This window comes from Manis pentadactyla, chromosome 17, assembly GCF_030020395.1.
Source record: "Manis pentadactyla isolate mManPen7 chromosome 17, mManPen7.hap1, whole genome shotgun sequence".
NCBI classification, from domain to species: Eukaryota; Metazoa; Chordata; class Mammalia; order Pholidota; family Manidae; genus Manis; species Manis pentadactyla.
In genome coordinates, this window is record NC_080035.1 from 63411610 (window position 1) to 63424696 (window position 13087).

General features: G+C 44.0%; 1 protein-coding gene across 6 annotated transcripts in view; it reads left to right on the forward strand.

The window, feature by feature from the left end:
• Positions 1-13087, forward strand: part of MYO16 (myosin XVI) — a 570453-nt gene that overhangs the window by 495055 nt on the left and 62311 nt on the right. For 4 of the 6 annotated variants that reach the window (XM_036893691.2, XM_057494602.1, XM_057494601.1 and 1 more), the window contains 2 exons: positions 4678-4924; positions 6763-7031. The exons of 1 other annotated variant lie outside the window; for it this stretch is intronic. In XM_036893691.2, coding sequence (XP_036749586.2) covers positions 4678-4924; positions 6763-7031 — 516 coding nt within the window. The remainder of the gene's footprint in view (positions 1-4677; positions 4925-6762; positions 7032-13087) is intronic. One more of the 6 variants, XM_057494603.1, reaches the window with a different exon arrangement.

The window sequence follows — 13087 nt, forward strand, 5'->3', positions numbered from 1 at the left end:
ATTTCGAATTTTTTTGCTGTAAAAACCCAAGTGACTATCAAAAATGGGTACAATTTAAAAATCATAACTGTGCCTCACATAAAACATATACCCTGAATAGTTCTTTAATTTTTAATGTGCTTAATCATTTAATTACATTGTACGTATCATAAAATAGTTAAAGGAAAGTAAAAGAGGGAAGAATCAATCTATCTGCTCCCTTTTGGTGGAAACTGTATGGTGCGCTCAGCTCTCTGAGGTACTCAAAACTGTTAGGAAAAAGTGCCCCTCACTGGATGAGAAAACAGCTTCATTCTGCTCAAGCCTCTGTCATCTGAGCCCCTGTGGGACTTGTCCAGGCACGCCCCTGCGTGACGTCTCCAATGTGCCCCGGCGTTTTCTGTGACCTGAGCCCCTGCACCATCAGCATCCCCAGGGAGCCGGGGAGAAATGCAGTCTCCGGCCCCCCGGCAGCCTCCCGAGCAGGATCTGCTTCTACGGCCTCAGCTGAACCTGGGGCAGAGACGGTCCCACGTACGAGCCCAGTGCCCTCGCCCCAGGCTCCAGAGCCAGCCGAGAATCCCATTTAATATTATGTTATACAAGTTAAACTGGGCAGCAAATTCCCCTGGGAATTTTCCTTAAATATAATTAGGAGAATGTGTACCTTGTCTTCCATCAGACATTCTCGCTAGAAATTTCTCTTCTATTTAGTTACAAAGATGAAGTTGCTGTGCCCTGCTGACCTGAGACAGAAGAAATGAACAAAACCTTAGTTCTCTTTGCCTCTAAGATAAAAACTGAGACTAAAAATAATGGTATCAGATAAAAACCATTATTTCATATTGCATAAATGAACTAATGGCCATAAAAGCATTTTTAAAATTATTGGCTCTTTGATGCAAAGCATTAATCATTGATTTTTATTTTTACATCTCTTGCAACAGTTCCTTCCATACTTTTTACTAGTATGAAATTCACTCAAAATTTATGTGGTTGGGAGTCATTCCCAGTTTTTCAAGAGGTCTTGTTTTTCCTTTGTAAATGTTGTGGGGGAAGAAAGCAGTAACTTTTTGTCTTATATTTAATCATTTTAATTTCATTTATTTCTAACAGACATTTCTCTCTTATCATTTTTTTCCTGATGAAAACTATTAAAACCTGAGTGAATGCGCTAGGTGTCTTGAAAACAGTCTTTTGAAATTGTCAGAAGCATCAATATCTATTTGTGGCTAATTTGTGTTATTAGTTGTCTCGTCCATGTTTAGGAACTGGTATAGCATTTTCAAAGAATTTTAAAAGGCTCCCAGTGCGAAGTGAGAGGAAAAGAGTCCTCAGGATGAGGGACAGTAGACCCCTGGTGAATGGAGACTTGGTGGACACCTCTGCCGCAGTGGGAGGTCAGAAGCCTGGCGCATCCACATTAACCTTCCCTTTACTCCAAGAGAGTATATATGAATATACCCTCACCTTCACCCTCCCAAAGGTCAATGTCTCAATTTTTTAAAATTAAGGTATTATTGATATACACTCTTATGGAGGTTTCACATGAAAAAACAACATGGTTAGTACATTCACCCATATTATCATGTCCCCCCCATACCCCATCGCAGTCACTGCCCATCAGTGCAGTAAGATGCCACAGGGTCACTATTTGCCTTCTCTGTGCTCCACTGTCTTCCCCATGTCCCCCCCACACCATGTGTGCCAATCATAATGCCTCTCAGTCCCCTTCTCCCTCTCTCCTACCCACCCTCCCATAACCCTCGCCTTTGGTAACTGCTAGTCCCTTCTTGGAGTCTGTGAGTCTGCTGCTGTTTTGTTCCTTCAATTTTGCTTCATTGTTATGCTCCACAAATGAGGGAAATCATTTGGTTCTTGTCTTTCTCCGCCTGGCTTATTTCACTGAGCATAATATCTTGGAGCTCCATCCATGTTGTTGCAAATGGTAGGATTTGTTTCTTTCTTATGGCTGAATAGTATTCCATTGTGTATATGTACCACATCTTCTTTATCCATTCATCTACTGATGGACACTTAGGTTGCTTCCATATCTTGGCTATTGTAAATAGTGCTGTGATAGACATAGGGATGCATATGTCTTTTTGAATCTGAGAAGTTGTTTTCTTTGAGTAAATTCCTAGGAGTGGAATTCCAGGGTCAAATGGTATTTCTATTTTTAGTGTTTTGAGAAACCTCCATATTGCTTTCCACAATGTTTGAACTAGCTTACATTCCCACCAGCACTGTAGGAGGGTTCCCCTTTCTCTGCATCCTCACCAGCATTTGTTGTTTTTAGTCTTTTCGATACTGACCATCCTAACCAGTGTGAGGTGATATCTCATTGTGGTTTTTATTTGTATTTCCCTGATAATTAGTGATATGGAGCATCTTTTCATGTGCCTGTTGGCCATCTGAATTTCTTCTTTGGAGAAGTGTCTGTTCATATCCTCCACCCATTTTTTAATCGGGTTTTTTTTTTTTTTGGGTGTTGAGGCGTGAGTTCTTTATATATTTTGGATGTTAACCCCTTGTCAGATATGTCATTTACAAATATATTCTCCTATACTGTAAGACGCCTTTTTGTTCTGCTGATGGTGTTCTTTGCTGTATAGAAGCTTTTTAGTTTGATGTAGGCCCATGTGTTCATTTTTGCTTTTGTTTCCCTTGCTCAAGGAGATGCATTCGGACAAAAATTGCTCATGTTTATATCCAGGAGATGTTTGCCAATGTTGTCTTCTAAGAGTTTTATGATTTCATGACTTACATTCAAGTCTTTGATCAATTTTGAGTTTACTTTTATGTATGGGACTAGACAATAGTCCAGTTTCATTCTCTTGCATGTAGCTGTCCTGTTTTGCCAACACCAGCTGTTGAAGAGGCTGTCATTTCCCCATTGAATGTCTGTGGCTCCTTTATCATATATTAATTAACCATATATGCTTGGGTTTCTATCTGGGCTCTCTAGTCTGTTCCATTGGTCTATGGATCTGTTCTTGTGCCAGTACAAATTGTCTTGATTACTGTGGCTTTGTAGTAGAGCTTGAAGTCAGGGAGCATAATCCCCTGTCTCAATTTCTTTAATGCAACAGGAACGAGAAAGCAAACAGGCCAGTTTTGAGTTCTGCTTCTCTTGGTGTGCCTGTCCCACAGTTAAGGCTTCTGCATTTTATATTCCTGGAAGTCTGGATGTACCTTTTACTGTTTAGTATTTTTTCCCTTGAGGTTAGTTCAGAATAACTGTTTTACAGTTAACTTAATACAACTGCATTCCAAAGTAACTGAACATATAGTACTGCCATCTGAAAGCCAGCCTTAAGCATTTAGACATCTGCAGATCATTTGCCTCCAAAGCCGTAATTGTGGAAATCTGTGTTTCACTTTCCACCTTCTAATCAAGTAAAGGCATCAAAGTGACATCACAGATAACCCACACATTTATTCTCCTCTAGCCACAGAATATCTTAAAGCACTTAATGTTTTACAAGCTTCCCCCATCCCTCCCCACCCTGACTACAGACAGGAATAAAATATCTTTGCTACAGTTTCCCCTAAAATTATGGATGCTCTGATAATCTAAACAACTCCTTCTAACCTTAAAAACTTAGCATCGGAAGGAACAGCATCCTAGAGGCCAAAGGGCCCCCGTGGGACTTCCTCCACCTGCACTTCAACAGCATCCAGGAGGAGGGGCTGTTTTGCTCTCTGGAACATTCTCAGAGACTGGGAGCCAGCTCCCTTTCTCACAAGAGGGCCTGATCCATTCACACCCTGTGCTCGTTAGAAAGCACTTCCTCACATTATTGCATTATGCTTCTCTGTGACTCCCTGTTGGCGATAAGCTCTCTGCAGAGCTAAGATTGCATCTCTATGGTCAGACATAAGGGAATGAGTTGGGCCTCATAAGCACAGAGGTTTGAATACTGGCTTTGCATTGTGTTTGGAGGAATTTTCTTAGCTTCTATAAGCTTCTGTTTTTTTGGGTATAAAATGGAGATAATAGTATATTACATTGAGTTTGGGCACTACATGGCAGAATGCCTAATGCATGAAAATGCATTTAAATGGGGGGCATTATTATTTTTATTCTCAAGTCATACATTTCAGCAATTTCAGAGTGTGTTTGCTCACTTGTTTCCTCTAATTCTTACACATTCTTCTAGCCCTGCACCCCCAAAGAGCCAACAGGCTGCCCTATGTGTCTATACAGTCTCTTCCCAGAGTCTTAAATACAGTGTTAGTTTTTCCAGAAGTTAAATCATAGTCCTATTAACAGTATGTGCATGATGTTTTCAAAGACTATATCCGCAAGCCTCAGACGTTTGTTATAATCTGATACAATGAAAGACGATCAGTACATCCCTGAACAGTCCGTTTGGAGGCACAGCCCAGAAATCTCTAGGGTTTGGGCTTTGCTCTTTTCTAGCAATCTCAGTCCAGTCCATCAATATCCAGCCTGTGCTGCCAAAAGAAATGTGGAAACGTTACTATAAATAGTACCCATGTGACCCCATTCAGGTTAGGATTTTTGCCTTCTGTGTTACCATTCCAGAATTTAGGTATTCTTTTTAATAGGGAAGTAGAATGTTTTAGTAAGCTCTCATTCTGGGTTCAGCTGTCATGTGACTTGTGTTTGTGGGCCTCTGTATTTTCACTTGGCTGCTTGCACCTCCTCATGACTGTGTTCTTCCACGGAAGTTATCAGAGGATTTCTAGCACGCCAGCACCTGCTTCAGAAAAGGGACATCAGACAGCAAGAGGCCACTTCCATCAACAGCTTTCTGCAGATCACAGAGGACTTGGGGCTGAGGACCTACGACGCACTGGTCGTCCAGAATGCTTTGGACATTGCCCGTGAAAATGACCGGCCCCGGAGCAAAGTGGACACGACTTCCCATAAAGAGAAGCTGGAGGCCAGAGACAAGCCAGAGGAGGGGACCAGGAGGTAAAGGCAGGTCGCATGCAGCATTAGTTCCTAAGTGACCCTGTGGAATCAGGAACCATCTACTAGCCCTTATGGTGAAGTTCAAATGTGACAGCGGTTCTGGGAACAGGCATGCATGAGAAAGGTGCTTTCTTTTCATGAAATAGATGCTGTATGCATGAGTTTAGTCATATGAAACAATTATTGTCTCACCTCTAATGCTTGCATCATTTACCATCTCAAGGACAAAGTTTTAAGGCATCTAATGTTTCTGTCTTAGCCAAAATATATAGCTGGATTTTGACATTTTTATTCAGGTATCATGTATAGAACACTGACTCATAGAAACTTCTGGAAATCTGATCAGAAAAAAATGAGAAGTCACTCTGACAACATAAAAGTAGTGCGATCAATAAATGGTTGTATGTATTATATTTCCCTTAGTAAACTGTCCTAGTTTCTTTGGCAATAAGGAAAGCTTTGGGAAAAGTTTTTTTTTTTTAAGTTCACTTTGGATACTGACCTTGACATAGAAACGTGGAGACAAACCAATCCTTCTCCATTTTATCACTTGGGTGTCTCTCTGAAGGGTGAGGACACCCATGACTCACAGCACCTCTCCCTGGGAGGGCAGGGACCCTGGTCCTTCAAATCCTCATTCTCTGTCAGGGAGATGCCTGTTTTTCCTTAAGACACTAGTAATATTTAGTTGTTTCTCACTGAAAATGACTCCCCTTTTGCCTTGACTGCCTATGTCAAATGATTTTTTTATTAAAGTGGAAATGGCAATGTGCATCTCGCTAATTAGCTTCAAATATCTCAGTGATTAAATCCTGAAAAAATTCCCTTTGTACGGAAACTGTAATTAAACATTACAGGGAAAACAAATTATCCACTGAGTGCCATGCTTTCATCTTCAACTAGTTCATTTTCTACATGGGTGTCTGGCTCTGGCTCATGGTAGACCCCAGCCCTGTGGTGCTCTGCCACGCAAAGATATAATTACAAAAACTAATGCTCAGAGACTCCTGGTAAGATGAATGCATTGGCATCTCACTGCTACATGATTACATTGACATGTGAAGCCAGAAGGAACTTTTTTAAACCAGATAACTATTAATTTTATATGACTTCCAGAATAATATTTATCATTTTCTCTGCTGGAACTAAACAACCACCCCAATTTCTCAATTTGATTATGTATTCACTTGCCTGATATAAAATTAAGTGAAGACGTGTTTGTCTGTTTACTTATTGAACACCAGCAGTTCACTTGGCATTGAGCAACCAGATGGAATAGCAGAAGAAAAATAATAATCCTGCACAGAATTAAATAATCACTCATGGAATTTAAATGGCAAGGGCAGGAGTGGGGGAAGGGAAAAGGGGGGGGGGAGAGGGTACATCTGTGCGTTTTGAGTACACATATGAGAGTATATTCTCTTGCAAGGGGAGATGGTGATGAACTTGCAGCCTTTGATGCACCAGTAACTGCCTATTATGATGGATTTCCCAGAAATTATCATTCAGATTGAAATTCTGGTTTTTTCATTTGCTTAATAATCAGAGTGTGAAAAATTCATTCAGTGCAAGTCTGATTCAAAATGTGGCACTCCCAAAGCAGCCTGGTGTTTGGGATTTTCAGCAAGGCCTGGTGATGATGGTGCAGCATGCTGGTGCATCCTAGGGCAGGGAGGGAAGGATGGACAGGCGGCTCTGCGTGCTGCCCAGCGTCCTGCAGTCAGGTGGGGAAGGCTGCCCTCCACAAGCTGGCGCCGTGCCGCAGGCGCACTGTTACCATCTGAATAATGCACCGGGGCCTCTCTGGGGGGTGCTGTTTGTGTTTTGTTTCTCCCAAGAGCTGAAGACCAGGGTGGACCCAGGCATTTCCACGGCAGCTCGGTCCCTGTCCCTATGGCGGTGGATGGCCTGGTCCAGGCCTTGGCTGGCCCATCCACCCGGTCTCCTCTGCACTCTGTGTTCAGCCTGGACCACAGCAGCGGCCTCCCGTCACCACGGAAACAGCCTCCGCCCAAGCCAAAGAGGGACCCCACCACGCGGCTGAGCGCCTCCTATGAGGCCGTGAGCGCCTGCCTGTGGGCCGCAGCCAGGGAGTCAGCGAATGAAGGTCAGCGCAGAGGAGGACAGGCCTGACGCCCTGACTTCCGGTCTTTGAGTGTCTGATGTATTTTTAATAGACATAAATCCAATTGTTGGCTTGCTAGCAGCTCTTTAATCATTAAATATGAATAATATTTATTCAAATCTCTAAGCCTCTTAGACAAAAAGCTACTTACCTACCATCTTCTTAACCCCCCATCCCACTTCAAGGTTCATGAGGGGCCTTGGACCACAGCAATTCAGAAAGCTGGTCGCCGGTCCATGTAAATTGTCACTAATTAAAAGGCTAAGAAGATTCATCAGGCTTCCCTGTTATCACAATCTAATTAAAAATTAAGCCTGCTTTATCATGCAGTCAGTGAAAGGTTCCCACAGAGGAGACCATGATATGGCAAAATTCAGTTTGTGAATCTTCCAGAAAGTGCTAACAAACGATTTTGCCCTGGCGACCAAGAAATACTGAGACACAAATGGGAAAACTGCAGTTTATTCTCGATCAAACTTCTTAGATGAGTCCAGGTAACTAGTGTTGCTTGGTTATTTTTTTTAGAATTGTGAGCAACAGGGGAAGTACTTTGCAGAACATTTACTGATTTCACAGATTTTATTTATTCACCTGCTGAAAGTGAGGCCCTCTTCTTGGCCCAGAGGGATACCCAATAAATAAAACAAACAAAATTATCTTCCCTCATGGGGTTGACATCCCAGCATGAGAAGACAGATGGTAAATACATACACAAGAAAATACATAAAACATTATAGAAGATTGTTGCTGCAAAGAGAAATAAATTGTGGTACAGCGTGGGGGGTTGGAATTCTTCCTGTTCCAATATGCCAAAAAATCTTCCTTCTCATTTCCACACACCCTTTTGAGATCTGCGCCAGAAATCCTATACAGAGGCCCAAAAGTAATAATTGTGGAAATGGTGTTTGCTCTCCTTTTGTGGGTAGTGTATTTATGATCTGTTTGGACCATCGGCCTTTTCTGGTTGGTGGAGAGGAGCTGTTTCCACTGGACGTCCTGTTCCAACTTCCCATCTCTGTGCGCATTTCTCACCTGAAGACCCCCCTCAGATGGCTTCTCTGATGTCATCTTCCCCTTTTGCTGTTTTCTTTCTTCTGTGATGCCAAGACACACACTTGGACTCCTTTTTTTTTTGGTCAGTTAAAATTCTTTTAAAGTTCTATTCTTTCCTAAAGTGATGGATAAAAAGCATTTTTGAGGATAGAGAGGGTCGGCTTACGGCTCAATCCTTCTGGCCTGTGCTCTTCCCTCTGTCTCCATGGTGTCAATAGTCTTTTGGCTTTGCTGTTCTCTTGTATTTTGGCTCATTTATTTACCTAAGGAATTTGTGATTCATCCTGTGTGCAAGTAGCATTTTCTAGTGAAACCTGGCTGCAGTGAGACATGACGATGCCGTTAATGTGCACTGTTTAAAATATGTGGGTACCTTCATTAGGTGTGCAAGACTTGGTAGGATTGAAGTTCTTGAAACTAAGTTCAGCTCACACGTGCTGACGTGCTTGCAGGCGTCCCCCTCACTGATCACACCCTGGGGCACTCACAGCTGGGAGGCTTGGAAAAGGGCCAGTCCATAATAGTGTTCCTTTTGTACCATCTGCAGTATTTATTCTTTCTTAGAAGATTCCTAATCTGATGACTTTGTAATATGATGACTGTACCTCCTACCGCTGGAGATGAAGCCCTGCATTCTGGAATGTGCTCTGCCTGCATCTGTAAGAATACGCATGGTAACCTGCCTGATCTGGTGGAGCAGGTGTGCTCTTCCGTTTTGCAGCATTAGGAGTCAGGGGCCAGGGGAGGGGCTCTGTCACTTAGCCTGTGGTGTCTTGGGTTCCTAAGGCATAATCACACTGGTGGCTACAGCCTCAGGTGATAAGCCAGCTGTGTGGCAGCAGTCCTGGGCCTGTTTATGCCACCGTGACAGTGGCTGAAGGTGTCCAAAGCAGGAGCCACTAGCCTCCTGTGGCTATTTCAATTTGAGGTAATTAAAATTAAATGACATTTAAAATGCAGCTCCCCAGTCATTAGTAACATTCCAATTACTCAACAGCAGCATGGGTGGAATTTCCCATCATCACAGAAAGTTCTGTCAGACCGCACTGCCTCTGAAACGCTTCAAGTGTTCACCACAGGGGCAATGTTGAGCTTTTTGCACCTGATAATATGTCACAACGTTATCCTTCTTCTGCAAAACAAAGGAAGAAAATCAGGTCACTATTTAAAATGCTCTGTGAACCTTAGTTTCCTAAGAACAATTGAGGTCAGTTTATTATCTGAGCCATTCCTCTTGGCCTATGAAAAAATTGAGTTCAAATTCCTTCTTTCACACATAAGGCTGCTAATCCATCCAGAAAGCTACAGAGTGACAGGAGATCTGCTTGGAGAGTGAGGGTCAGGGGTCTTGGAGAAAGCAGAGTTAGGTCCCCTGGCAGGTGGTATCCTCGTGCCCAGTCCTTTCCTTACAAACACGTGCCTTTTCCTGTCAATTTTCATCCAATAAACTCAGCCATAGGGAAGAGAGGCACGTGGAGAGTTCATTTTTTTTTTTCACTATCCTTGTGTCTGAAAAGCATGAAACGATTTTATGAGTCAGTAAATTTTAACACTTGTTTGCAAACTATTACGAAGTTAGAGCCAACTTTTCAAAAATACCATTTTTTGTTTTAAAACTTGGGGTTGCTCTTTGCAAACAGTGACCAGAAAAAGAACGAGACTCAGGTTCCCTTTCTCTCTGCTAGGGAGCCCCTCACTCAAGAGCCCTCTGGAGAGCTGGTTCTCAAACGCAGTGTGCCTGTTTCCTCCAAACACGTTTGGCAAGGACAGGTTTCCTTGTGAAGGGTCAGCCTCTGTCATAAAGTGACATGACTTCCGCCCTCTCCCTCCCTTGAGGCTGCAGCAGCCCATTCCTTAGAAACAACATCATGAGGGACTTACAGTCTTTTTAAATTGCTGTACAACTGTATTCTCAGCAAAACAGCTTGTATGTATAGATGCCAGAATGGTTCAGATCTGTGGTTTATTTTAGAAATAACATTCTGCTTCTTTCTGTACTGTCTTGTTTATATCTTAATTCTAAAGCAGCCCTTGGCCCATAGTAGGCACTCTATAGCTACTGAACAAATAAATACATGTTACAGAAGCACATTTCTTTGTGCTGCTTTCATGAAAGCAGAATTAGATTCCTATCAATAAGTCAAAACAAGCACAGTTTGGCCAGGCTTAACATGTACCCTTGAGATTTGTGGAACTTGGTTTGTTAGCGTGTTTTACAGCCCCTCTATGATTGTTTCTTTTACCTGAAATTCCTTCCACGAACGCCATCCTGAGAATGCAAGACTGGATACAGTAGGAAAATATGACTGTATGTCTCACAATTCCAGGACATTCAACAATTTCAGGACATTTGTCCATTCAACACATATAACTGTCTCATGAGCCCCAAGGGTCACAGAGACCAGCGGGGCAGATAAAGGGGCAAACAAATTAGAAGTAAGCCGAGTAATAGCAAAGAGAGCGGACGATGTGGAAACCAGAGAGGGGTCAGGAAGGACCTTTAAGTGACATTATTGGGGTGCAGTCCAGTGGGTAAAGATGGGGTGAGAGCAGAGGTAATGGGCTCCTCCCACTAAAACAAACAAGCGATGGTCTACTCGGTCTACAATAGCACCATTCAGTAGAAGCCTTTTTATCCCAATTTGCAGCTGGCTGTAAATCGATGCCACATTCACTCATGTATATGGTCTGCCAGCCAGCTCACCAGCACGTCTTTAGCACCCCTTTTCTGCCCTAAGTCCTGTGCTAGGCGAAAGTCTGCTCTGAATCTAGGCAACATCACCCGGGTAGAACGGGTGTACCTGCGTGCGCACATGCACAGATACAAATACTTTCTTGGTGAACGAGCTTCTGGCTTCTTTTTTCCCATAAACATATAGGGAGCTTGGTCTCAGTGAGAATGTGGCCAAATAACTTGGGTCCTGGTGAAAATGGTGACTTAAAAGTCATCTGACTTGCTTTAGAAAAAAATTCAAAGAGAAGGTATCATTACAAGAAAAGTTTTCTCTCCTAACAGAGCCTGCACATGACACAAGTCCCTCCATGCTGACTTGTGGTTTGAATGTGGGGGACAACACAGGACTTGCCTCAAGGTGCCCCCTGGCCATTAGGTACTCTCAGGACCCCGTCTCACTGACATTTTCAAATAGTTGCAAGTATTTTCCCCATAAATCATGGACTAAAAGAAAATTAAGAAAATTCCTAATGTACGTTCATTTTTAATAGGCTTTAAATCCTTATTTGCAGATGAACTATTAGCAAGTGCTTGTGTGGGTGCACACACACACACACACACACACACACACGCCCCACACTGTGGCTTTCTAATTTTAGTGTATGAGGAATAAAGTTTTCAGTCCCTGTTCCCCAGCCACTGACTCTACTGAGTAGCTGAGGGCAATGACAGAACGGCACTACCTACATTCACCACAAACACCCCAGGCGATCAGACGCTGAGGCGCCCCAGGCTGCACACCAGGGAGCCCTGTGCCGTCACTCACGGTGAGCTCCAGCCGTGTGGGCATCAGCTGGTGACTCTGAGAGCTGGCACTGAGTGAGCACTATGATGCACCAGGCTCTGGTCTGTAGAGCTGCCCCAAGGAGCGGGGCCATCATTATGACCCCTACAGATGAGGACACTGAGACCTGGAGCAGAGGCGTAGCCCGTCCCCTGCAAACGGCCAAGCTTGGGACCCAGACTGCAGAGGCCAGGCTCTCAACTGCCTCCTGATAAGCTGAGCTGCTTTCATTTATGATACTTTAATATAAAACCTTTTCTCTGCATCTGAAGCACATCTGGAGAGAACAGCGTTTCAGTGGTCTACTGTTGCTTAACAGCTCATCCAAAACTTAGTGATTTAAATAAAATGTGATTGTTTTATGATTATCTCTCAGATTCTGGGTGTCAGCTGGCTGCTCAGGCTGGTTCTCACTCGGGGTCCTTCATGAAGCTGCAGGTGGTGGCTGGAATCATTGAAAGCTGGTCACTCATGGGTCTGGAGCCTCAGATGTCCGAAGATTGGGGCTGCTTGGGCATCTGGGTCTTGCGGCTGTCCAGCCACATGGTCTGAACAGCATGGCAGCTTCAGGGCAGCTGGGCTTTTGTATGGAGAGCTGACGCATCAGAGGCACATGTTCCAGGAAGGACAGCCCCGGGTAGACACGTGCCAGCCCTGAAGTCACGCACCATCGCCTCTACCACATCCCATCCCATCCAGCAGGCAGTCCCAAGAGCACATCCAGGTTTAGGAAGGAGAAAGAGTTCCCACCTCATGACAGAGCTGGAAACACTGCCGTGGCCAACTTTTGCAAACTACCATCTAAGTCCACCCTCCAGACAAAACAATTCACCTCCTTCCCACGTACAAGCTACGCTCCCTCCTCCGGCAAACTGCCCAAAGCCCCCCATCACCCTGAGGGGCCGGCTCCAGATCTCATCGGCTCAGTCGGGTCCAGGTGAGCCTCCTTAGTTAGCCAGCTCCCCCAGGAGTCTCCTTTCTTTCTGAGACAAGTTACGTATTCACATACCTGACATACCCTGTGGGGACAGGCACAGAACACCCCCATTTGCAAAGGGGGAGGTCAGAAGGGACACAGGGGCCGGGCATTGGCAGAGCAGTTCTGCATATGCTGCTGGTGTCTTGATTAGGGTGTAGTCCTGGTGCCTGGAAATGGCTTTCCATGGCTCTGAGGACCACGCCTGGAATCTTGGCTCAGCTTTGAATTACAATTCCTAATCCTCACCAAAGCTCTTCATTCTGTACTGGCCCTTCCCCTTGCAGTGCAAGCTGGTACAATTCCTTTAAAAGCTTTGTGAGTTTCTTGTGCATCAATTACAATACCCTCCAGTGTTCAAAATGGTGCCATATTCACATAACTCTTAGAGGCCACCTCTTCTCTGATTTGAGCTCGCTGCAGGACTTCTGTGTAGCAGTCCTTCTGGTGTTAGAAATCCTGAGGTTTTGTTGCTTTGAAAGGGTTCTGGA